Raw genomic sequence first — 26,807 nt, forward strand, 5'->3', positions numbered from 1 at the left:
TTTTGTTGATGCCTCTGGCATGATTTAAAAGTATAGTTGCTATCATTATTTCCCATTTCAATGATAACTCCGCTGTCTGAAACGCAATATGAGATGGCAGTTGTCTGCCATCAACACGGTATTTGCATATTATCTTGCCAGTAAGCTAGCTAGCAAGGTAGATTAACTAATTTTAAAAGTATAGGCTAGTTAACTAGATTATTAGAGCTAGCTAATGTTGCTGAACATAGCATCTCATGATCGTTTAGAGCTTTAGATTAGCCACATTCATGTTAGCATTGTGTCTCCCCATGATAAATCTATGGACAATTCATCAAATTTAGTTAAATGTACAGTGATGCGAACAGAAACCACACATATATTTCTGAATTACCAACAGAATGAGTGGTCTTGCATCAGGATCCATTGGATTTAAGTTTTAGAGTTTAAGTTATCTTTGCGCAAAGAAGTCTGAATTTTTTATCAGTAACACATAAATATCCATAACTACCACTGTAATATCTGACCTAATTCACAGGAAAAGAATGCCGTTATTGCTATAGCAGCAACATGTTTTATTAACAGACGTGAGTTTAAAAGGTCCACATTCTTAACCTTTGACTGGTTACTGAATTAATGGAGTTATGGTGTGATGAAGATGGCAGAGACAGTGGTCACACTTCTTCAGTTTTTTTATTGGCAGAAGTCTGTTGAAGGCACATCACTCAAATCAAAACCACTCCCAACTGAATGTGCTAGATTGGGTCTCCACTCTGCGGTCATTCAAGGCACAATTATCAATCACAGTGTCATCTCAAGACAAGAACCAAAAACACTGAAGTAAGGCACACCAACACAGCACTGGCATTGGTTGTGGTATGCAGAGGGATTTTGGGTCCCTGGGCTGTAGACTTCACTTTTTACACAATGGCATTTAGAAAACACAGGGATGGATTCATTCACAACTTCAGACACATGACTTGGGTCAAATATTTACACATCAAATGTTCAGTTTTAGTGAGATTCCTCCTAATATTTGTTGGAGAAAAAGAAAGTCAATGACAGTTCAACATCCTCTAACACCTTAGAAATGTCTTTGGTTCTTGAAACTATAAGAAAAGTATTGCATCATTTGATAATCATCATTCCTACATCAATAGATTTCTAAACATGTTACAATACAAAAGCTAATGGTTTGCCACATGATCATTTCAAATAGAAAATTACAGACATTAGTGTTTAACGAAGGACAGGCCATTTGTGAAGATGCATTTGACCTGTTGCACTACTGCTATGAAAAGGTTGAAATGCTTTAAAAAAAAGTGCCCTTTCACAGATGTGTCTCTCCCATAATATATCAGTCATTAATCCACATACAGTAGAGAAAGTCATCCACTGTTTCGTAAAGGAAAAGAATGCATCAGGAGCTTAAAAAGTCTCCTAGATGTGATTATTGGAGAAAACAAAACCGAAGGATATTGTAACAGATGCGCTTGGTTCAACTAAACATTTTCCCTGGGTTTCATACACAAATACTTTTCTAAAAGAAGTTTAAAAAATGTCAGGATCCATTTTAATATACATGTAAACATGGATTGTGAGGTACACTATTTGTAACAGTCCTAGGCTTACTTTAAAGTTTTGTTAATTTAACACGAGAATGATTATTATTGCCGTTTACGATGCAGAGGCGCGGTTCAGTTCAAATTATTCCACTCCCTGTCATCCATCCACGGAAGCCATTCCGTGCCACATTTACAATTATCAAATGACCATGTCTAATAACGAAAACTCAACACATGAATTAAAATTCTGTATGCAATTTCATTAAAGCCGTGTTTATTTGATTTAAAAACAGAACCGGCTTTTATCATTCTTTACCACCACATTTGCCATTTATAGTTTATCATTCATCGTGACGGCATACAAAACATCAAAAGCAACGCCCATGGATACATATCCATGCTTCGGCTATCGATCTGCTACCATTTTCCGAGCTTGAACCGTTTTTTTCTGCAGGGTAGTGGAGGCGCATAACCACACATCGATTATTACAATAAATTAAAAATACTATTAGTGTTAGCAGCTAGGTTAGGTCAAGTCAAAAGTCAAAGTCAACTTAAAATCCGTGTGGCTCAACCTCTGATTTCAGCCAATGAATGCCTACGGCAAATTTCAATATCTCACCGCTGAACCACGCGTAACAGAATTTTATTCTGGCTATAGGTAAAAGAAAACATTGAGGAATGATACATTGAAAAATAACAAATGCGGTGGTAATGGCATATCTTTTAAAAATGAAATAGGCCTAAACACAGCTTTAATCAAATTCCATGCGGTGTGATGGTTTGTAAATTCACGTGTCGAGTTTTCATACTTTACGATGTGGCCTTTTGTTCATTCGTGTGTTGAGTTTTAATTTAGTCGTGATCATTTGACAACTGGACATGCGGCACGGGATAGCTTCCATATAATCACGGTGATGGTTGTTAGTAAGTAAATCGTCAAACTATGATAAAATAAATCATTGTTAAAAAAAAAAGTTTGCGAAATGCAAAAACGTAAAACTTCAGTACAACCCTGTCAGCATCCTTCCCCGCTGGTCCGTTTTCCTCTCCAGAGTTCAAAACTATCCAGTAGTGTTTATCTCACCTATAAAAATAAATTAAACAAAAACACAAAATGTTCCTTGGGAAAGTGGGCCTGTAGACAGTCACACTTCTCGAGGTGCTTTGTGGGGTTGCAGAGACATTCCAGAGGCTTCTCAGGCAAACACCCAGTGCTGGTAGCGGTCCGAGGGGTTACAGGGCACCAGAGAGGGGTGTTCATGCCGGGCACTCAGGCACAGCTGCCAGCCGGGGTTCACCAATAACTGGCTCTACAAGGAGCACAGAGGGAATAGATTAGATTAAAAAATAACAACAGTATTCAACAGAGACCAATACTGTAAAAATTCTGTCAGACCTGAGTCAAATACGCAATTATTTCGGATTCATAGACTGTACATTTTACGCTTTACTGAGTGTCTCTTGTCCATTGGAACCCATGAAATTCTCAAAATGCAAACCCCACCTTCTGGTCCTTTTGGTTGGTTCACTTTCACCAGGCAAGACTCAATTGTTCTGTCAAGCAAATGTTCTGTGTTGACCGTATTCTAAGTTTTAAAACCTCAGACTGCATTCTAGTTGTGTGTACGGACAGGTCAAGGTAGCAAAAACCTTTCAACCAAAACATTTCTGAAAACAACAAATACCGCTAGTGTGTACTGCTAGTGCAGCGGTACTCAACTCCACGTCCTGCTGCGGGCCACAGCGTCTGCAGGTATTTGCTCCTACCGTGCGCTACACCACCTGATTTCACTAATTATTTAACCTGCTCGGTTCAGATAAGAAGTTAATTGGTGATAACAGGTGGTGTAGCGCATGGTTGCCCGCAGGACGCGGAGTTGAGTAGCCAGGGTGGCTGACACAAGTGCTAAGGATGGAGTAAATTGTGTGCCCACATCTGCACCCACCTAGCCACAGGTGGCTAATGATATAGCCGAGGCTTTACCCAGAGCCTGAACCCCAGCCAGGAGGTCATCCTCTTTACAGCCTTGACCCAACTGAGATCGACCAGTGAACTGCTCCCTTAAGAATGTGATGATGCATGCTCTGAGCACATAAAGGAACGGTGCCCAATCAATCATGAGCCACCAGCTGTTGTGACCGTTTGGGATGAAAATGTGCATGCTCTCAGCCCTCCACAGCACATGATTGGGCACCACAGGGATAAACACAGTTTAGAAACATATACTACCTCCTTCAGTTCCCACTTCTGCTCGGTGCGGGCGAAGGTGTCGTGCCCTCTGTACTGGCAGTCCTCCAGTTTCACAATCCCCTCCGCGCCATGAAGACACAGCTCCTTCTGGATGTTGTGCCGGAGTTCGTGGTGCGTGGAGTATTCAAAATACTGAAACATTTTAAAGGGGTTTAAAAGGTTAACACTGTAGTTTTAGTAACAGCAGTTTTGCCATTTTCATATTATACAAGCAGTTTTGTACACATACCCAGCTGTAAGGGGTAAGAGAGCAAACAGTCACCTCATAAGGAAGGAAGAATCATATTCTCCATATACAGAATAAGTACACCTATATCAAGGCTCTGGTTGTGTTGTTTTATAATTTTATTTTGTTAAGAGCACATTTACTCAACAGGTACATTTAAGTCCAGGATTGTATGACAAGGAATACAGATTAATGACACTAATAAGTATATGTAGACAGAAAAGCACTGAATATAGTGCTTGGGGATTTGTAGGTTTTTACATTCACTATCAATGAGCACCTTTCAAAATGAACCCTTTCATTCCCAAGCCCATTATGAAATGGCTTCAACCAAATCAGAAGGGGTTTTGGCTTTGGTTGAGAAAATCGAGAATGTTGAGAACATTTAGTACAGTTTTAATAGGGGCTCAAAATAATAGTATAGAATTCATTTTGATTGGTTGAAAATGTATTTCACAGTAGTTACGCTTGAGTGGGAACTTTTGGGACTGAAAGGGTTAATTCAGCCATAAATGTACAATTAGGTACAAATGTCAGCAAACCTGGAGGCAACCAAAGACCTTTTCCAAACCAAAGCATTTATCGTCAATAAAGAAACAACCCTTTCCCCCCCCAAAACAAAACAAGATAAGGATTAAAATGAGGGCACCTGGTTTCCGCCCAGTCCATGGCAGGGGTACATAATCAGCTGTTTGCCACCCTCATTGTTCTCGCCAGCATCCAGACAAGAGTCTTTACCCAGATTCTTCACCTGGAAAGAAACGGGAACATGATTGCAGATTGCATGATTCACACAAAGCGTCCAATCAAGGCCTCACCCTGGGGTTCCCACTTGCTGCCACGCCGACCGGTGCGGGTGCCTTCAAAGCTTTCCGTAATTAAACCACAGATACAGCGGTCCCATGCAAGCCTGTGGTCTGGAACGGATTGCTGAGGGGGAAGGGGGGGGGGGGGATGCTTACCGCGCCAAACTTCAGCGGGCTGAGGTCAGGCATGAAGACCTCAGGATAAACGTTCTTCAAATACCAGGAGAAGCTCCTGCACTCCAGCCTCTGTCGGAGGTCCACGCGCCGGGAGACATCACCAAACGACCTCTGTGGAAACAATTCAAGGCCTTAGAACACGCGGATGCTGGGGAGGGTAGATTTTCCACATTGCCCACTCTTTCAACTGGCAGGAAAACCCCCGCTACCAGATTGTTTAACATCGAACTTCCCATTTGTTCATGTGGTTGGCTTGAGAGAGCACCTCCATTTTGTACACACAGTGAGCACTTTATTAGGTATTTGACTTATTTTTTAGACTTCTACAGCTGTAGCCCATCCACTTAGTGTTATGATGCGTTGTGTGTTCAGAGATGCTCTTCTGCATACGACTGTTGTAATATGTGGTTATTTGCATTACTGTCACCTTCCTGTCAGCTTTGGTCTGGCCATTCTCCTCTGATGCCTCTCATTAACAAGGCGTTTCTGTCTGCATAACTGCTGCTCACTGGATTTTTTTGTTTGTTTTGTTTTTCATTCTTTGCAAACTCTAGAGACTAGTACGTGTGCAAATCCCAGGAGATCAGCAGTTTCTGAGATACTCAAACCACCCTGGGGCGACATTGGCTCAGGCGGTAAGAGCAGTCGTCTCACAGTTGGAGGGTTGCCAGTTCGATTCCACCCTGGGTCTGTCGAAGTGTCCCTGAGCAAGACACCCAACTCCCAAATGCTCCTGACAAGCTGGTTGGGGCCTTCCATGGCAGCCAATCACCGTTGGTGGGTGGTGTGTGTTTGAATGGGTGAATGAGAAGCATCAATTATACAGCGCTTTGGATAAAGGCACTATATAAAAGCCAACCATTTACCCTGTTTGTCACCAACAATCATTCCACGGTCAAAGTCACTTAGATCACATTTTTTCCTTTCTTATGGTAAACTGAAGCTCTTGACCTGTATCTACATGATTGCATGCATTGCACTACTGCCACACAATTGGCTGATTAGATAATCATGAGCTTGAATAAGTAGGTGTAATAAAGTAAAAATATGCTCAGGGAGTGTATATTTTAGCTGTGAATTTGGCTGGCTTCATTTTACAATGTTGTCAGTGATCCAAGGAAGCTGTGGGTTTGTCTGTGCTACACAACACACCCAAGCTAGATGATCCTCGAGTGTGGCAGTAATTACCCTCAAAAACATGAATGCTCTTGTCAAAAACATCTGCAGTTTCCTTTAACTTGACAGCCACACTCAACAATCAATTGAGTATTGGACTGAAAGGACAAACTACACCTTGCAATTTTCAACGAAACATTGCTGTTATGAGGAAACACATAGGGCACTCGATCAAAGAGTGGAACAGAAACACATTCCAAACTTGTGTTCATTTTTGATCAAATCTGCACTGATTTTTAATCTTGACAGTTTTATCTTAGTTTTGGCCCCAAGTTCACAATAGCATACACGACAAGAAGACGATAATGTTATCAAAGTTCAAATATTGCTCTACATGTCATTATTTTTAAAATGTATACAAGAAGCCAACTGAACTACAATTGATACAATGCAAATGTTTGTTTCTTTAGAACACTCGAAAGCTACCTTCCAGCCACTAAATTCAGCCAAACCCAGAAACATAGGCTCAAAGCCATTGAAGAAAAACAACAAAAAGAACTTGCTGGGATTAATAAATATAAAATGGACCTGTGGCCAAGCTTAAAAAAGAAAAAGGAAAGAAATATCCGGCTTGGAGGACAACACAGGCAGTGTTCCGTCTGTGGTAAAAACAATGCTTCTTGCACACAAACTGAATATAATCATCGTTGCCATCACGCACCAGATTCAGATGCGGGATGAGTGTTTGACATCCCTCAAAATTCAGTTAAGCTTGTTTCATATTGATATATGAAACAAGCTGTTTTGTATGTTTTTTCTAATTTTCTAATGAAATGGTAAACATGCAATAGACATACTGGTATGCTAGGTCCTGTACAAACTTTGCATACAAATGTGTTGTGTGGGGTTATTTTGATCCTCTGTAACTGCATAAAAATGTACAACCATTTTTATTTTCATCTCAGATTTCTTTGCAGACAATTCTGGTGGCACTTTCCCATACAGGTGCCCATCTTTCGCTTATTGTACCTCAGGCTCTAAAATTAGGTTACTCACAGATTTTTCCTATTTAAGGATAGAAGTCATACTAGTCATTTGGGAAACAATAAGAAGGCAACAAGCAACGGGTCCAAATATTTCTATTACAGTAATTGTGTGTTTATTTAAACTGTTGGGGTCAAGTTGACCCCCCAACATAAAAGCGGTCATAAAATCTTAACATAATAGGAGGGTTAAGCATTTTGAGGAGACAGTCTTTTTGAACACAGCAGGAGAGCACTTTGAATTGGTGCTCTCTCCCCTGGGGTTTGTTGGAGAGGGACCATTTACGACCAAAGACTAGGTCTATGTCTGCGGGACAACATTCCCAGCACAGGCCATATAAGGCTCCAGGCACTGCTCCTTTAAATGGATTCCTCATTGGCCATTTCTGGTTGGCCATATTTTACTGGTCTGTATCGAACACAGAGTGTCTCTGATGGACTGGACATCATTTACTTTGCCCACATACACAATTATTGAATGAAACAGCTTAGACTCATAGTCCAGGTAGGGACCTGACACAACCCTGCATGTACTTCTGGCAGTGAACATAAAGACTTGTATTTTTCTTTTAATTAAGTATTTTTTATACTTAATTTAATCTGTACATTTTCCATCTTAGTTGCTGCATTTCTGTGATATTCTGATTTATTTTGTATAGCACTTTGAGCATACAGCACAAAGTGCTTTCCTGTAGAGTAAACAAATACAATAAAAAGACAACTCCCTAAAAGATAACACAATTTGGGCACCCCTGGTTTAAATCTCTGTTACAATGAATCTGAATGTGATCAAAAGCAAAGCTGAACTCTAAACGGTACAGAGTTAAACATTAAACAATCAAGCAAAGAAAAGTATTCAAATTAAAAACAATTATATACAGTGCAGTCCGAATGCATTTGGACAGCTGGTACAATTTATTTTCCTCAGCCTCATAGTGGCTTCCTTGACTGTCATTGGCACAGGTCTGGGCCTCCTGTTGGCAAACGTCAATAACAGACTCCAAAGGCAATCAAAAGCCTAGAATTAAGACTAGATACTTAAAGCTAGATACTGAGACGATAGATAAAAAGGGATGAGATTCCGACATGCATCACTCGATATGGATGCAAATACCTTCAAATTAAAGGCGATAGGCTAAACCTCACGTTTATTGTTTCATTTCAAATCCTATGTTCTGGACTGCAGAGCCAAAAGAACAGAAATTGTACCAACTGTCCAAATACATATGGACTGCACTGTATTTGACCCAGACCTGGCGTGGGAACGGCGTCCCAAGGCCTGGGACAGAGAGCGACGGGAGGTCTTGCCGCCTGCCTACCTCTCTGGCCATTTGTGCGGCCTGCTGGTTTCTACGGTAAAAGATCTCCTTGTACTCGTCCATCCAGACCTCGGCCAAGCGCACCTGGTTGCGTGCGATCACTTGGGTGCCCTTGGGGAAGGTGTGGGGGCTCTTGGTGCGGAAGACGTGCCCCACGACGGAGCACGGGATGATTTCCAGCTGCCCCCCGCACTGCCACACCTCCGGGTTAAACACAGAGAAGCAGGTAAATGCAAACCCTTCTGCTCTTTTAGCAACTGAATGATCACATCCGCAGCATCACCGAACATCAGCCTTCTACTTTCATTACATACCAGACCCGGGTGAAATACGGAAATGTTTTGGACTCAAAAACAGTGCAGTCCGTAAATATTTGGACAGTGGTAGAATTTCTGTTCTTTTGCCTCTGTAACCCAATATTAATTTCAAAACCAATGTGCTAAAGTGTCACCTTTCATTTGATGGTATCTACATCCATATTGTGTGATTCATGTAGGAATTACTGTACATTCCTTTTTACATATAGACCCCCTATTTTAGGGGAACAAACGTAATCAAACTAATATATTCATATTCATTTTTTCATTTCAAATCCAATCTGCTGGAGTACAGAGCCAAAAGAACATAAATTGTACCACTGGCCAAATACTTACAGACTGCACTGTACTTTTCTATGCTTTCCTGAGCTTGTCTTGTGGATTGGAACCTATGGAATACTCTCAAAAAGTGCAAACATCGCCTTCTGGTCCTCTTGCTTGGCTCAATTGCACCAGGCAAGATCAAGCAAGTACAGAAAAGCATTTGAATCCAAAACAATTACATATTTAACCCGGGTCTGTCGCATGCTGAGAGGCAAGTAAACCAGAGAAGCGGAAGGACTACCATAATGCTGGGATGAACAATGTCAGAGAGGCTGAATAGAACTGTGTGCAGGTTCTTCTTGGCACTCACCCTGAAAGACATTTCAATGTTTTCTCCACCCCAGATTTCCATTTCTTCATCATAGCTTCCGACATGATAGAAGTACTCTTTTGAGATCGCGAAAAGTCCGCCAGCAAAAGTGGGTGTTCTGCACAGAAACATGAAAAGTTTGGTAACACTTTACTTGAACCTCTCGCACTTTACTTGAACCCCTCATTGAGGCTAACATAACACTGCCATAAACATGACATAACAGCTGTCACAAGATGGCATAACCGATGATGTCAGGCTCTCAAATGACATAAAACTTTTATCCGTATCCGTACCATACTTTTATCCGTACATTTTATGACGGTAACATATGTCATAACATGTATTGGTAAAAGTATGACAGTTTTATATAATTTAACCAACTGACATCACCAGTTATTCCATCTTGTGACAGCTGTTATGTCATGCATATGACAGTGTTATGCCAGCCTTATGGTGAGAGGTTCAACAAAAGTGTTACCAAAAGTTCAATGGGAAAAAACAGTGAGGAAAAAAAAACAAAAAAAAACAGTTCATTTACAGGAAGGGGGCCACAAGGAGACTATTTGTCATTCTGGTGTAAACCACTCTGACATTAGCACTCAAGCATTTCATTGTTTTAGCATTACCCATGCTGCCTGGGTTTCACTGAAGACTTCTCAAAGGCACAGGTTGATCTTTTTTCCTCAAAGGGCGTCTCACCTGATGGGATAGGTTTCGTCTTTCCTCCTGTGTTTCTCGTGGTCGGGGAGACTCTCCCAGCCGAAAGACAGGCCCCAGTCGAAGTTGCCCCGGTTGTGGTTCTGGCCGTAGGGAGAGGGCTTCATGAACTCGAAGGTGTTCAGGTCGATGGTGGTGATGTCGGGGCTCACCACGGCCGTGTAGTTCTCTGCAATCCTCGCCAGTAAAGGCTCCAGCCAGCCCTGGAAACACTCACCTGAGAGAAAGCGGGTTCTTTACTTAAGGATAAGCACTGGCGGCTCTACTGCTAGATCAATTAAACATGTCTGCATCTTGAGGTCTACATATTTGTATTTCATAACCCAAGTCAACATTTAATTTTATGACATTGTATTATTTATTACATTACTTGTGAAGGCAGTGGCACAGACAGCAAAGACTAGAATTCCACCAAAGATAACCAAACACTACTAACCATTGTGACAATAACTTTAGATAATTATTTAACCAATTATTAGTTTAGCCAATGCAAAATTAGGAAATACACACGCAGATAAATACTTGTTTTCACAAGTACTAAGACCAGAAAGAATCTCTCACCAATGTGAATAGTAATCCACTTCAGTGTATCACAGCATTTATAGCATATGATAATTCCCGATGCGATCTGGGCTAACAGACTGCTAACAGACGAACAAGCCTCCGCGTGCAGCGGCATGCGCAAACATGCAAACAAAACAAACCAAAACAAAAACAAACATTGCTCCTGCCGCACCATTGGCCCGTTGGACGGCGCTCAAGTACTCACAGTGAGCGTCAAGGAAGGTGAGGATGTGGCCAGTGGCCACCGAGGCGCCCAGCAGCCGAGCTGTGATAAGGCCCTTCCTCTCCCGCTGACGCACGACCCGCACGGCACGCAGCTGCTTCAGGTAATTATCCAGCTCATCCTTCAGGCCCTCTGACAACACAGGAAACATAACAAGGGCACCGCTGCCCTCAGAAACTGTGCCATTCCCAACCTCTTCTCTTCCCTTTAGGGTTTGAAGCAAACTCAGACTGTGTTCGAAATGGAATACTAGCGTGCTACTCGTACTAAGTTTCAGGCTGATTTTCATTGAGATGTAGTACGAGTGGTACGCGAGGTATGCGGTATCGAACACGGCCAAGGAGAATGTCGTGGACGTGTGTCCATTATGCAAATCGTATGACCCCACCAACAGACTGCACCAGTTACTCTTGCATATGACACCCAGGCAGCTCATTATAATGAGCACATTCAATAGTATGAATAGAAAACTGCACTCTAAATATGTCCATGCTCTGTAATGACAAGGTAGCGCGTCCCTTTGAATGACAAACAAACAAACCTACGCTCGCTTCATTTACTTCTCATTATCAAAGACCTGATATGAATGACACCAAAGTACTGCCTCTAATTTTTCACAACCGTGCCGTGAAATTGAAATTCAGCCCGCATTCTTGATTTGAAGAGTCAGGGACATACATAAAATATTTCTCCAGCTCCGATTTCAGGTGGTCACGCATACTAAGCACCTCTACTTTTGCTTGGCTCCGCTCAGTGGAAACTCGCAGGGTGAGAGATGCAGTGCTTTTGCCTCAGCATGGCCAGCTGCCCAGAGAGTCTGACTGGCCTCTACTGTAAGTCTAGGGGGAAGCGGGCGGTTTAAATGCTGAGGCAAGCAGGTCATTCCCCTCGCATGACAGGCCTCAAACGGTCACATCGAAGAGAGGGGGGAGTGGGGGGGAGGTTCCCAAAATTTTTGAGTAGCCAGCAAGTAAGTCGAGAAAAAGTAGCCAGCTTGGAGTGTTGGCAGTGGGTAGACAAATTGTTCTGTTGACATAATTTGTTTTAAAAAAATGAGCTAACCTTAAATATATGCCTAAAAGTAGCCGGTCAAGCTGAGGTGTGTAGTCGGCTGGTTAGCTGACAGCTGAAATTTGTGGGCCTCTGGCCCGGAAGCGCTTTTACAGAAACCCCTTGGCTGCCTTCCGCCAAGCTCCCTCCCTGAACCTTGCTTCCCTGCCCGCAGAAAGGCAGGGCGGTCCCGGGTTTTTACCGTCTGTGCTGGCATCGTCCACCAGAATGATCTCCTTCAGGAAAATGGCGGGAGAGGTGTGCAGGACACTGTACACCGTCCGGAGAAGGGTGCTCCACGCCTCGTTGTGAAAGACGATGATCACGCTGGTGGTCATCATGGGTGGGCAGCGCTTGAACGTCTGCTCGATGCACCTGTGAACAACGGGAGGGGCGGGGAGAGGAGAGGAGCAGTTGGAAATCATCGAGAAACCCAGAACCCCCCTGACCGCTCCCCGCTCACACATTGGCCATCACTGAGTATCGGTCGGCAGATATTTGACACCTTTTGAAACCCCAGCCACATCAAAATCTCGTGAGTTGTGTAGAAGCCAGGCTTGGTGAAAATTACCCCATTCAAAATAAAAGGAACAAAAACAGACTAGCTTAATCAGCCAAACAAAACTTTGCTGGCAAGTTGGACGTGCTGGCATGGGTTTAAAAACATTTTAGTGCCTGTGGTTTTTGTAAAATTTCCTCTTACAATCGCAGACAAATATCAAAGAATCTGGTGGCTGCACTGAGGCTTTCATATTTATCTACGTTGGACACAAAAGAGGAAATCTTGTTATCGTGCGCTCACATGTGGTCTTTGGTTTTAGGAGTGAATATAATTTTCTGTCACAAAAGTATTACAGATTCCTTTGGCCAGATATGTGCAATTTCAACATTCAACCACAAGATGGTGGTACTTATTAGACTGAACTGGTACAGAAAAATCACATTAATCTACACATTCTCAAATGAAGGTACTGGTGAATTAATACTGGTTTACCACAGTATTACAGTACTAAAATTATGCCAGAAGCTATTCCTGGCATATTCTTTGTCATACCATAGCTCAGATTCAGTCCTGTGCAAATGAGCCCTGGAATGAGCTGGCCGATCCATTAACCCTTTCTGTCCCAGGAGTGCAATAAGGCATTCAAGCATAACTAACGTAAAATCCCAAGAGTGCCACACGGTGCTCTCAACGTTATACATTTTCACCCAATCAAAATGACTGCTATACCACTGTTTTGAACCGCTATTAAACCAAGTAAATTCTCAACTCTCTCAATTTTCTCAAGTAGTGCGAAAAGCCCTCGGGATTTGGGTGGAGCCATTTCATATTGTTCTTGGGACTGAAAAGGGCCATAATGAGAAGATAATGGAGGGCTGGAACACCACCAGTCACATACTCCGGTGGTCGCGTGTCGGGTCCCAGGTCACGGCTCAGCGAGATGCGGTCGCTGGCGAACAGGTTGAAACAGTGCTTCTCTTCTCCCCTCTCTTTCTCCTTCTGCTCAGCGGGGCTGAGGTTATCCGTGTGGAAGGGCTTCCCTGACGCCCCTGGGGAGCCGGGGTCCTGGGAGGGCCTCTCTAAAGCGGGCCTCAGCTCGGCCGCTGTGTAATAACCCGGCAGACAGGAAAGGCTTCCGGCGCTTTCCGGCTGACGGACCGGGGCCCGGATCTGCATTTTGGGCATGGCGTCCCGAAAGTTATTGACGGCCCCTATCACCATGCCCAGCACGGCATCCCGTTTGTCCGCCATTTCCTTCAGCCAGGGCTCCTCCTTGGGACGCTGGCTGACAACCTCCCGTTGGATCAGTAAGAGAAACGTGACAAACACTAGGGCCACCAGTACCAGTTTCCAGGGGTGCACCCGTCTTCTCAGAAGCCTCCGAAACGCAGCCATTTTGACAGGAAATTTCCAAGTGGTCAGTTAGGTAGAGCTTCACAAAAACACGTGCGAAGCTGGAGGCACCATGTTAAGTTAAGTCTAAAAATTAAGAAGAGAAGGAACACATTACTTATTATCTAGGCGAATCATAAAATGAACAGCAGCACAGTGTTTTCTCTATTATAGCAGTCCAAGCACAAACCATTTTTCATTCAACCCACAAGACTTCTAGGATAAATACTTTCTAAAAATTGTGATTGGGGGACTACTCAAATGAGTAAGTCATTTTTGGCTGGCCACATTTTATTATTTCAGGTATTGGGGTGCTGTACATACTATTACCCTAAAAAGCAAAATTGATTCATTTGTCAAATTTGCTATTTCAAAAGATTATAAATCCTAAGCATCACTGCCCAAGTACACATACTGAGAAGAAAAATCAATCTTGTAAACATTAGATTTTTTTTTTTCATTATTTTTGAACAAGTTCTTATATCACCGTATCCATTCAGCATAACCGCTAATCATGCCTCATTTTGAACAAATCTCATCTCTTCAAACGGACGAAGAGTAAGTACGGATAATATAACACAGACAAAACGTAAAGTAACCATTTCCGTAGACGAAAAGCGGGTTATTATTTCTTGTGCATTAACTATTTACATCGGACTTTGTTCTGTTTTAAGAGTCCTTTTTCGAAAATAAAGGAAATGCATACCTCATCGAAGCACAGCACGACATAAAACGCATTTTAGGAGTTGGTTGAACTGAGTCTCTGTTGAATAGTCCCCAGCATTGCAAACGTGGAATCCATACTGAACTGCAGAACAGAAATCCGGGATTGCGGTTTTAAAAAACGTTATGGTAGTTATCGCAGGTAATCTCTGCAAACTACTTCCGTCTCGTTGGATCCAGGTGCGATGGTTTCAGGTAGAGGGCGGAGATCTGATGATACGCGTGCGTAGAGAGCAGCTTCTTCAGGCAAAGCTAGCAATCTGTGTGCACGCAATACATACAGACATGTAGATAATAGCAACAATATTAAAATATGTACTTGAAAATAGTTTTACATGTCAAAGAATGGAATTCCTGAGCAGGGTGAAATGCCTCGGTCGTAAGTGATGAAACCTGACATAATGGCAGTGTTGGTTTGTTTTTCTTACAGGGCTAAAAAACACATCACCTTTGGAACTGGGACGCCTAGGTTGCGGTTTAGTGACATGCAAATAGTAGGCTACATGTAGGCTAATGTATGTGTTGGCTTGTATTCCACTTTTAAAATGTATGCCACTGTGTGAACAGAAAACATAGGCTATTTTAGCATGCACCATCTTGTAAAAAATAAGATCATATATATACACACACACACACACACACACACACACACACAATTATAACAATTTACCACTTTTTATGCAATCTGTCTGTAAAAATGAATGCATAGTTTCCAATATTGCACGATAAGCACAATATGAAATCTAAACATGAAAAGCACCCAATTAAGAAAAATTAACAGCTTGTTAAAAATCTTGGATTGCAATTGCGGTTGGAAAGAAAACCAGCATACACAAGGGTACTCCACGACCGAGTTTGGGAACCACTGGTCTAGAGTCGAGTTACTTCTTTTAAGTAATAGGATTTGTTCAGCCAGCCATTCATTGAAACAGTTGCCGGGATACAAATAGCGGAGGAACGTGGGTGCTTTCAGACGCACCGGAGCCAATAAGGCTATTCCTTTTGTGAAAAACTCCCCAAATGAACAGAGTTTGGATTAAATAGTTTATGTTGTCCGAGTTTCTTATGTTCGTACTGCAAACCCACAAGATAAGCAGTTTGATATGTTTTCATTATTTTGCAAACCCCATTTATTTAACACTGTTAGTCACGTTACCATAAACTAAATAAACATTTGAGTACTAAATTAAAGTAGGCTATACCCCACACAGTCTTTGTCACACGAAAACCATTAATTGGCAAATATGTTTGAGATTTCTGACAAATTAGCCTACTACAGGTGGAATCCGTTTTCAAAGTGAAGGAATACCAAAGTTCACAACGATTAAGTAAACTCAATTTGAATAACTTCGCTAGGCTGTTAGAAAATAAGAGCTTACCGATAATTCGGACACTTGGCTTCATCTTCAAGCTTTCGCATCCTGGCAAACGGTGTTCATGAGCGGTTCGTTGCCTACTGGAGCTTCAAGAACAGAAGCCGGAGCCGGAAGGCAAGAGTGGAGTAACCCCTGCAGACACTTGAGTTAACACCCATACGCAGAACAAGTAAGATTTGGCTCGGTGCATCATGATTTCCCTCTTTGAACTTCAGCCGCTGAATACCGGCATTAACTTTAATCCATTGTATGTATACTGAAACAACGCAGGGTACCAGTTTGGCCATCTGTTTCCAGTTTTTCCACACTGCGCGTCTTTCCTTGGCTGTAACAAATAACAGATAGCGCACTCTATGGGGCTAGTGACTAAATAATGAAGAAATTGTGCTCTGAACGGTAGGCTACATTCAGGCGCTGTAGCTGCGCAGGACCCAAATTCTCTGATTTGGAGACCAAACACGTACCACGTTTACACAAATGACCAATGTTGAATTAACGTTTGTCAAAATTCAGAGACAATGTATTTGAACTATGCCTATATGACTGATCAAACCATTACCGCAGAACCAATTTAAGAAACTGAAAGGCACACGGATGTGGGCCGAAACGTGGTTACGGTATACACAAAATGAAATATTGGCCTACTGTTTAATAACTTATTAATAACCGTAAATCATCCAATGGGTAACGCCTCCCGGTGAAAGTCACCAAGCAGGGCAATGGCTACTTACCCAGAATTGTATTTTCATATGCGGAATTTTTCTTCTCGGTTTGTTTTTTATCTAAACAACCATCAGGCAGTGCACGCCGAGATCTAGTGCAGTGTGTTAAGGTTTTCGATTAATATTAACAAGGTTGGCCTTGCTGACCCAAGTCTCTGCCATCGTTCTGGAAGACGATGGACATAATCATCCACCATGGCTAAAAGCTGTACCAAGATTTTACTATTTTGTGGAGGAATTACTTCATGCTGGTACTTTTTTCAAAACAGCTCAAAGCTCCTACATGATATTTCAAAATGGAGTTTATGTCTAACACACACACACACACAAATCACTTAAATCCAATGTTGATTCCTCCTCATGTTTTGAAATACCCAGTTCACACAAGTTATTTTCAGAAAATCTTTAATGAAACGCATGCACATTCAGTAACTCATCAAATGTGAATACAATAGTCTAGCACCCTCAAAGGTTGGAGAGACACTTGAAGTGATTGAATGAAAACAATTTAATCTTGTGATTATTAATCTGGATTGAATAAATGCCCGGTGATGCCTCAACTGGTTTGTACCATGACCGAATCAAGTTACCAAAACATGTTCTGTCCTGTCCCTTTTGAAAATTAAATACTATATATTTAATTGCTTGTTTTATATAATACAAAAAAACACTGTTTATGTCACCTTGGACAGTCAACACTTTGTGTCACAGTCACATTCATTGGGTCCCTGGGGTTGAGAGCTCACTGAAATAAACAGAAAACATCAGACTCGCAAACAGAAAATATTTGACTCCCAACATACATCAGGCTCCGTCATGATCTCAGTGCTGCTCGGGCCTTGTCCAGAATCTCCTTCCTCATCTTTGGATAATTTGGATGTGCGTCCAGGACCTGGAGTGACCATTGATATTTCATACTTATTTTTCAGAGTCAAAAGAACATTATATTATATTAATCTTACAGTATACAGTCCCCTCCAGAACAGGTCAATTCCTTTGTTTTTGCCATACACTGGAGATAATTGAGGCTGAGGTCAAAAGATGTACATGAGATGACAGATGATTCCTGGTATTTCTTTCTAGATTTGTTAAACTACTTAAAACATAGCATCTTTGTTATTAGACCACCCCATTTTTAGGTAAGAAAACGTATTGGAACAAAGAGTATATAATTAAATAGCACTCAATATTTGGTAGCATATCCCTTGCTTGCAATACCTGCATCAAGCCTGTGACCCATTGACATCACCAAACTGCTGCATTCTTCTTGTGTGGGGTTTTTCCAGGCTATTACTGTAGCCTCTTTCAGGTGTTGTTTGTTTTTGGGGGGGGGGTCTCGTCAGTCCATAAAACCTTGTTCTAGACCTTTTGTGGCTCATCTCTGTACTTCTTTGCAAATTGTAATCTCTTCCGATTCTTACTACTGATGAATGCTTTGCATCTTGTGGTACAGCCTCTATATTGCTGCTCTCTAAGTCTTCTTCGAATGGTTGATTGAGATACCTTCACCCATGCCCTGTGGAGATTGTTTGTGATGTCACTGACTGATGTTTTGGGGTTTTTCTTCACAGCTCTCACAATATTTCTGTCATCAACTGCTGTTGTTTTCCTTGGTTGGCCGGTTCAATGTCTGTTTTCAGTACGCCAGAGGTTTCTTTCTTTATCAGGACATTCCAAGCTGTTGTACAAGCTACCCCCAATGCTTGTGCAATGGATTTCCCCTTTTTCTAAGCTTCAAATTGGCTTGCTTGTCTCCAAAAGACAGCTCTCTGGTCCCATGTTGGTTTATCCTTTCTAACACAAATGTAGTATCAATCTAACACGACACATCTGGGCAATAAGAAACACCTATCAGTCACATGTTCCAATACTTTTGCTGACCTAAGAGATGGTCTGATACAAAAGGTGATAAGTTGTTTAACAAATCTAGATAAAAATACCAGGAAATAAAAGCTGAAATTTGGATCTTTCATCTCATGTATATCTTTTGACCTCAAACGCAATTGTCTTCAGTGTATTGCAAAAACAAAGGAATTGACCTTGCTGTACTTTTGGAGGGGACTGTACACTCACCAAGCAATTTATTAGGTATTTATTAGACTTATTTTTTAGGCTTCTACTGCTGTAGCCTATCCACTTAGAGTTATGATGTGTTGTGTCTTCAGAGATGCTCTTCTACATACCACTGTTGTAATGTGTGGTTACTTTCGTAACTTTTCGTACTTTCGTCACCTTCCTGTCAGTTTTGACCAGTCTGGCCATTCTCCTCTGACATCTCTCATAAACAAAGCGTTTCTGTCTGCAGAACTGCTACTCACTGGATTTATTTTAGTTTTTTGCATAATTCTTTGCAAACTCTAATGACTAGTGTGTGTGTGAAAATCCCAGGAGATCAGCAGTTTCTGAGATACTCAAACCACCGTGTCTGCCACCAAAAATCATTCCATGGTCAAAGTCACTTAGATCGTGGTGCTAATGCTCAGTAGTACAATCAGAATGGTAGACGGTACAAACAAGTGACCGAGTTGCTCCTGTAAATTCACAAGTGCCTCATCTGAGCTAAAGAAAAGCAGACAGGCTAGCTAGCCTGCTAACTAGGTAGCTATTTGTTTTAGCTACCAATACAATTACATATCCAAATGAGCTAGATAATTACATTTAGTTACATAGTAAATGTAGCAACAATCACAGCTTCATACGCTATCAGTAAGTCTTTATATAGCTGATGAATTTCATATTTCATGTCTTGAATATGGCAAAAGTGGCAATTTATCCAATGAGCCTATATGAAGTTAATGAGATGAAAATTCAGACATATGCACAAGCTAATAAAATAATCCACGTTTTTAGCAGTAAGGTTCCTGTTCCCATTAGTATATGAATAAAATGTCTGCCCTGACTTAAATAGAGTTTTCATGACTAGCAATAAACATTTAAGCCTATATTACAGAAATAAGCTATTCATTATTTAGTTATAGGATTATAGGAAGATTTCCTCCTTTTTACAAAAGACTGTTTTGTTGTTTGCTTTACTAATGCCAGCATAATTTACATCTCACTTGGCACTTTGCAAAAGCTATATAATAGTAATTTTAATATTGGACCTGCACAGCAAACATTTTATTGTATTCATGAACTGAAAAGCAACTGATATTTGTATCTTCCAAATCCATTGTCTATTATCCTTGTGATAACAGGAAGATACAGATTGTTAGTTTGCTGTATCACTCACTCTTTCTAGCAGGACTGAGTATTTTCATATTCAGAATTTTGATACAATTCACATCCACTGCGACCACTGTGAAACTGTGCACATTCAATTGAAAAGGGTTATTTATTCAAAAGGGAAACATTCGATTTTGTGTGTTCAATTTTCAAGAAATCCTTACCCTCACTAATTGAAACACATTAACTTTGAGTAAATTCATGGAGTTCAAATGCTCACCTTATGGCACACATCTATAGCATCGACATGCCTTTTTCCCTTCAGGTAGTTGAATGCCAGCTTGTATCCTAGGATGTAAAACATTAAGAAAATGTGGGGGGAAAAAAATACAAACACAGTGGCAAGCGGAAAAAGTGTAAAAGCAGAAATTACCAATGGTTGGGTTGGTCTGGTTCCCGTATTTCCAGGCCATTTCATAGTTAAGTGCAGCGTCGCGGAATGCCTGTTCCTTTTCCATAATGTAACCCATGTACTCATATGCCTTACAGCTGGACTGTAGAAAGAACGGATATGGGATAAATGCATATCATCAAAAAGGAAGGACAATTCAATTTAACCACAACATGCTTTTTTTTTTTTTTTTTATTTACTGCGCACAAGTGACTACCACAGTTTTTCCCTCGATTTTCATAGTAACATAAAAGCAGCTGGACGGTTGCTTGGCGATCGTCTAGGCTCTTGCCGCACCTTATTGTGATGAAGGCATCTTCTGAGCAGTTCTCCGGCCATGTCGTACTTCCCGGACTGGATGTAGATGTCGGCCAGGAGGAGCCAGCTCTTTTCGAACTCGTCGGCGTCAACGTCGTTCCAGTTCATCTTGGCGATGCGTTTGAGCTGGTTCCTGGCCCGCGGGGTCTGTTTGAGGATCATGTAGGCCGTGGCCATGCCCAACAGGGCGGGAACGTGGTCTTTCTGCCAGAAACACAGTAACCTGCTTCACTGCCACTGTGGAGCTCCTTCACTTTACATTTACATTTAACATTGTAGTCATTTTAGCAGACACTTTCAATCCAAAGCGACTTACAAGTGTCTTAGTTCTTCAACAAGCCATCAAATCCATAAACAGCAAGCCATGCATGTGGAGCAGTCATAATCAAAAACAGTAATCATATTGGGGGGGGGGGGGGGGTCAATTTCTCTCTACTGGACTGCAAACATAGAACAGGGTTTAATCAAACATTGGGCCAATGATACTTAGAAATACTTTCACTATTTAGATACCCTGTGGAAAATGATCAGGTATTGGCATTTTACAGGGAATGTAGGTATAAATAATTTTAGAATTTGGGCAACATTATGTTCAATTTACTTTTAATTTGTGTGCAGTCACTGGCTCGGTTTCCATGTTAGCATGACGTGTTAGCTTAGCATAAAGTCTTGAAGCCGATAGGAGTCACCAGCCTACCTCCTTCAAAGTGAAGAACTACACCTAACGGCAACTCTGAAGTGTTGTTATTTAGACAAGGTATCATAAGCTAAGGCTAACATAAGCATTGTATTGGCCAAATACGTTACGTACCCCCCCCCCCCCCCCAAAAAAAAAGGGTGTTGTGTCTAGATGTCTCCCCTCCAATGTTCAACTGAAAATGCCCTTGCCTTGATGTTCCTCAAACCATTCCTGAACTATTTCTGCAGTGTGGCAGGGCACATTATCCTGCTGAAAGAAGCCACTGCCATTGGGGAATACCGTTGCCATGAAGGGGTGAAGACAACTTGGGTCAGCATACGTTTTCAGCAAATTGTGTGGGTATGTGTGTACAGGCATATCTGTGAGAGGACCGAGCTAGAAGGAAAGGGAGAGGAAGTGTCGGCAGCCTACTCCACATTCCACTTTTCAACATTGCATGGAAAGACAAACTGTTTTTTCCCTTCTTGCTGATTCACCAACTGTGAGAAGTCTTGGCAGTTTTTCATATTTCTTGGGAAGGATCTCTCATGCATTGGTTTGAATGTGAAAGTTGGTTTGGCTTCTCAAGCATAGGAGTCACTCTCTTTTCAGGAATTTTGCTAACGTTCAGCTCTCTTTAGTAAACCAACGTAGTGCTAACCATGGCTAAATCACCAGCTGAAAGAGTTGTCAAATCATCTTCACCTCTTAATTCTTCTTGACTCACAAGCACATACAAGTTTCTGCCGAAGGTACACAGTTTGGCAAGTTACTGATCTCATGTGACGTTTCGCCCCAGAATACTGGTGTATGTATGGAAACTCGGTTCATATCCGCAAGTAATGCTGTATGTTGATATATTTGGAGAGAGACATGAGGTTTTCGAATTATAAATTGCTGGCGCATTTATAAGCATGACAAATGACACCCGTAGAGGTCCATTATATGATGGTGAACTGTATACAAAAACTTGTCAAATCTAAAATAAAATAAAAGATTAATCTCTGCAAAATATCTGGGTAGAAAGTACTATAGGTAAGTGAAAACAAACTTTAATTTCATTTTTGGGTGAACTGCCCCTTTAAACTGAGCTGCCCTCTTGGCCAGGTCTGCCTCGTAGACGGGAGTCTGTGTTTATGGGACATTCCTGGTCAAATAAATAAAAATAAAAAAACCTATAACAGAGTCAAAGAGCAGATCACAATCACAAACGTGAACGGCTATTGCAGCAACGTGTCCCCTGTTCGAAGGCTTTTTACAGGTGTACTCCTCTACTCACCTCGTTGTTGACAATTTCTGTGAATACGTTGAGGGCCTTCTCCACGTTGGCCTTCTGCTTGGTGGCCAGCAGGCAGTAGTTGTCCATGATGCGCAGCTGAACGTGTCCTTCACCCGTCTGAGGCTTCAGCTCCTTCAGGAGTTTCTCCGCCGTCCTCACCGCCAGCTGCTCCGACTCCTGCTTCTCCGTCGAGTTCCTGGGTAATGGAGCACACCAGAGCCAGCAGGCCGTCACTGCGTAGTCTTCAATGCGTGGTGGTGAGGTGAAGAACAATTTGCCTTCAGCCATCTTACGGGCTGTCGTACCAACCGGCTTTCTTTTATCGTTCTAAGCCATGAAATAGAGATGTCAACATATAAACTGACAGCATCTGACAAGGTCTTCCATTTTAAAGCTTTGAAAATGCAAACACTAATAGAAATGAGGTTCAAGAGGTTGAATTGAAAAGTTAATATAACACATTGGTAGTGTTGTGTATGCATGTCGTTGGCTTCCACAGAAGAATGATTACATTTCTGCTACTATACTATTATTTAAAGGTCCCATATTGTGGAAAACGACTTTTCCCTTGCTATGTGGATTATAAAGGAGTTGAAGGTGACAGATACACTGAACACTGGAAGTATCAAAAGTGCACAGTCCCCAAATAAATCCACGCAATCTGTTCGGAATTCCGTGAAGTATTGACATCACAATGATACGCTCGTCTGCTCCAGCACGGCCCATCTTGTAGCCGGAACAAATCCAAGCGCTCAGCACAGGCAGCGTTCAGTTAGTTGGAGCTAGCCAGCCAATCCAAACAGAGGTTTGTTGATGTCAATGAGCCTTAAAGACACAGTCACTAAAACAGCCTGTTCTTCGTAATGCTCATGAGAGGCGCTGGAGAATGGACATTTAAAACTGGATAGAGATAGTTTCTGGAACTTAGAACCACACAAACAACTTCTTATGGATATCAGGACCTAAAAGAAAACACTGGAAAATATGGGACCTTTAAGTGATATGAAATTATATAGCCAATTTGCAGTTCAGCCAACTTTCTGCACATCTCTCGTTCATGTATTCATTAAGTCACTCACCCGATGTCTCCATCAAGGTTCTCGAACACCTCCCCTCCTATGGTGTCATTGTCGGGGTTCAGGCAGATCTCGATCATGTTGTACACAGCGTTCTGTCCCCAGTCGTTGTCTTTGCGCGCTTTGTTGAAATGTCTCAGCCCATCGTTGGGTTCACCCGTGTACCTGGTTTGATAGACCCGGTCATAACTAACTCAGATGAGCATTTGACCAGGAAATATTGTTTGCACAAAATGAAAATTTACAGACCCTGGACTCTTGAAACCGAACTTTCTTTTTAAGTTTCGGTTTTAAATCTTACCACAGATAAAGTCCCTTGCAGTAGTTAAATCCAGGATCCAACTTGGCTCTTGAAGAGTGTTTCTCCGCCATTTCCAGAAACCTGGGGACCTCCTCGAGCTTTCCGGCCCTCCTCAACAGATCGATCAGACGGGACAGCGTCGCATAGTTGTCTGGCAAAAACACGAGCAAGAGCTTATCTCCCACATTGAACCTGTAAAAAAACAGCACCACGCTCTTGGCTGGAGCTCTAGGAGCCCGCGTGTGTCTGTTCAGCCAGAAGGTCGTGCACAGCAGGTAGGATGGAGAACAACCTGGCTTGCGTTCCAGCAGCTGCTGAAAGTGGAAAACGGCCTGCTCATAGTCCTGCTTCCTGAACATCAGGTCGGCCATCATCTGCGGGGGAGAAGCACCAGGGTGTCACGGCCCATCCGCACCAAAAACGATAACTATAACTAGCTTGAAATGTGTTTAAAATAGTTCTGGATGGCAGAGTCCACACCAGAACTATAACGATAGTGATGAACAATATCACTGGGATCACTTTCAGAGCAATTTTCTCCAGCTGCATGAGTGATAGAAACACTGACAGGCAATCAAAATCTATCCGAATTTAGAGGATGTCACATGTGTAATTGCAGATGACATAGAGACTATTTGGAAAATGTTGTCATTCATCAGTGTGGATGCTCACATTGTTATCATTATAGTTATGATTATAGTTGTTGGAGTGGATGAGCCTTTACTGCACAGCTTATTGAGAAGGTTGAGTGGCAAAGCGATGATAGGGAACTGACCACGGTTGCTGCCTCGTTGACCTGGTCGCTCTTGAGCAGTACGCTGCACTGCTGCTGGCAAGCCTCAACGTCGTCTAGCGTGAGGTACAGCCTCGCCAGCTCCAACATCACCTGCTCAAAAGGAACATTCGGGCTCATTCCGTGTTTACTGTACAACAGAACTACATGGTTTAATATAATAAATATCAGGACTAGAGGCTGTGGGAAACCACAATGCTTTCAACGTGAATTGCTTGCAGCTGAGCTATGTTCTAGAGAACATGTGCAGACAATGTTTGAGGAGTCTGGGAAAACGTATTGGTTAAAAGAACGAATGTTGATAAAATGCAGACAAAACAACATACATTTTGTGACAGTCATTTACTGTACTGGCCAGGGTGGTGTGGGGTAGAGACAGCAGTGAAAGAGCAGTTCCAAATGTGAAATGAGTGTCTGCCATGAAGTTTTAATTTTGGCAGCCATATTGGGTGCGTCCTTGAATCTGGGGCAAGGAAAATTATCATATTTTACATGGACACACATTTATGGACGTGACTTATGACAATTAAAGTGTTAAACCTCAAGAATGGAAATCCAGCCTTTGCGGTAATGAGTTATGAAAGGAAGAAAAACAGGAAGACAGAGGCTAAATAAGAAAGAACAGAAACAAGACTGATGTAGTGTGCAATCAGCCATTCTGTCTTGAAAGCAAAAAAACAGAAAAAGCAGAAGCAAATCATTAGTTCCTTGGCTACTCTGTCTTGACAGTACAAATAAACAATACAGCAGCAATATACATGTACTATAAAACCACATGTATACGTACTGGTATACGAAAACGGTTCTTATTGAAATGGTAAAACATTTTGAAATGTAAAACAATGCACACGCACACACACACACGATTCTACATGTGACATTTTTATATTTTATCAGATGTAGCATTTTGCTTGTGGACACACACAAACACAGGCAGTTCTACTTGTGATATTTAGATATTTTATCAGACATAGCGTTTTGCGTGTGTACACACACACACACACACAAAGACAGGCAGTTCTATGTGTGATATTTTATCAGATGCAGCGTTTTGCGTGTGGACATACACACACACGGGCAGTTCTATCTGTGATATGTTGATATTTTATCAGACACAGCGTTTTGCTTGTGGACACACACACACACACGGGCAGTTCTATCTGTGATATGTTGATATTTTATCAGATGCAGCATTTTGCTTGTGGACACACACACACACGGGCAGTTCTATCTGTGATATGTTGATATTTTATCAGATGCAGCATTTTGCTTGTGGACACACACACACACACACACGCGGGCAGTTCACACAGAAGGGCAGTAGTGTATCGGCGGGGCCCCTGAGTCGCAGCTGCGGCTCACACACAGGGCGCTTGTCTGGGCCCGCAGCTGAACCCACCTTACTGTCACTCTCACAATAGACAAGCGCCTCTTTGTAGAACTTGACGGCTCTCTCGTAGTCTCTCAGGAAAGTGTAGTGCTTGGCAATTTCGCTGCAGATCTCGGCGGCGAGCTGTTTCTGCACCGGGACGGCGTCGGGCTGCTCCAGCTGGACCCGCTTCAGAACCCGGGCCTGCACATCCCGGGCCTGGGGTCACGTCAGCAAATATCAAAGTCACATCTCAACCTCAACATTACTGTCATCAGACCTGGGTCAAATACGTAGTCTTTTTTAATTCATTACATTACGTTACATTTATGGACATTTGGTAGACGCTCTTATCGAGAGCGATGTACAACAAAGTGTATAACCATAACCAGGGACAAGTGAGCTGAAAGACCCTAAAGGGAAGTGCAGTTTCAAGTGATAAGAATACAACAAAGATAAGGACTTGGGCCTTATAGATTAATCTGACAATGGATTATATCTGTATATCAGAACAACAATAAACAGCTTACATAGCCAAAAAAAGTAGCAATGAAACCACACAAGTCTAGTAATCATGACACAATCTTGTGAGTAACTGAAAAATGGTTTCATAGGCTCCAATACACCAAACAAGCTCAGTAAAGTGTAGAAAAGTATTTGGATCCAAA

At 42.0% G+C, this 26,807-nt stretch overlaps 2 protein-coding genes across 3 annotated transcripts in view; both read right to left on the reverse strand.

Moving 5' to 3' along the window:
• Nucleotides 1-653: 653 nt before the first annotated feature.
• On the reverse strand, nucleotides 654-16,284 carry galnt3 (UDP-N-acetyl-alpha-D-galactosamine:polypeptide N-acetylgalactosaminyltransferase 3 (GalNAc-T3)). 2 transcript variants are annotated; one of them, XM_061234634.1, is made up of 12 exons: nucleotides 15,990-16,284; nucleotides 14,594-14,695; nucleotides 13,394-13,974; nucleotides 12,196-12,368; nucleotides 10,926-11,075; nucleotides 10,139-10,373; nucleotides 9,437-9,554; nucleotides 8,486-8,686; nucleotides 4,987-5,118; nucleotides 4,674-4,775; nucleotides 3,778-3,930; nucleotides 654-2,857 (listed from the first exon to the last, which is right to left on the reverse strand). In XM_061234634.1, exons 3-12 carry the CDS (start codon nucleotides 13,888-13,890, stop codon nucleotides 2,744-2,746), a joined length of 1,875 nt encoding a protein of 624 aa, XP_061090618.1. In that variant the 5' UTR covers nucleotides 13,891-13,974; nucleotides 14,594-14,695; nucleotides 15,990-16,284; the 3' UTR covers nucleotides 654-2,743. The 2 variants fall into 2 exon arrangements, with proteins under 2 accessions (XP_061090618.1, XP_061090617.1); XM_061234633.1 differs by having other exon boundaries at nucleotides 14,594-14,870.
• Nucleotides 16,285-17,096: 812 nt separating this feature from the next.
• The window catches only part of ttc21b (tetratricopeptide repeat domain 21B), a 38,916-nt gene continuing 29,205 nt past the window's right edge, over nucleotides 17,097-26,807 (reverse strand). Inside the window, exons 20-29 of the mRNA XM_061235050.1 lie at nucleotides 26,170-26,358; nucleotides 24,753-24,863; nucleotides 24,270-24,351; nucleotides 23,978-24,128; nucleotides 23,680-23,841; nucleotides 22,601-22,796; nucleotides 20,622-20,846; nucleotides 20,307-20,427; nucleotides 20,154-20,221; nucleotides 17,097-17,600 (exon numbers count right to left, since the gene is read on the reverse strand). Of these exons, the coding sequence (XP_061091034.1) occupies nucleotides 17,523-17,600; nucleotides 20,154-20,221; nucleotides 20,307-20,427; nucleotides 20,622-20,846; nucleotides 22,601-22,796; nucleotides 23,680-23,841; nucleotides 23,978-24,128; nucleotides 24,270-24,351; nucleotides 24,753-24,863; nucleotides 26,170-26,358 (1,383 nt within the window). The 3' untranslated portion in view covers nucleotides 17,097-17,522. The remainder of the gene's footprint in view (nucleotides 17,601-20,153; nucleotides 20,222-20,306; nucleotides 20,428-20,621; nucleotides 20,847-22,600; nucleotides 22,797-23,679; nucleotides 23,842-23,977; nucleotides 24,129-24,269; nucleotides 24,352-24,752; nucleotides 24,864-26,169; nucleotides 26,359-26,807) is intronic.

This window comes from Conger conger, chromosome 3, assembly GCF_963514075.1.
Source record: "Conger conger chromosome 3, fConCon1.1, whole genome shotgun sequence".
NCBI lineage: Eukaryota > Metazoa > Chordata > Actinopteri > Anguilliformes > Congridae > Conger > Conger conger.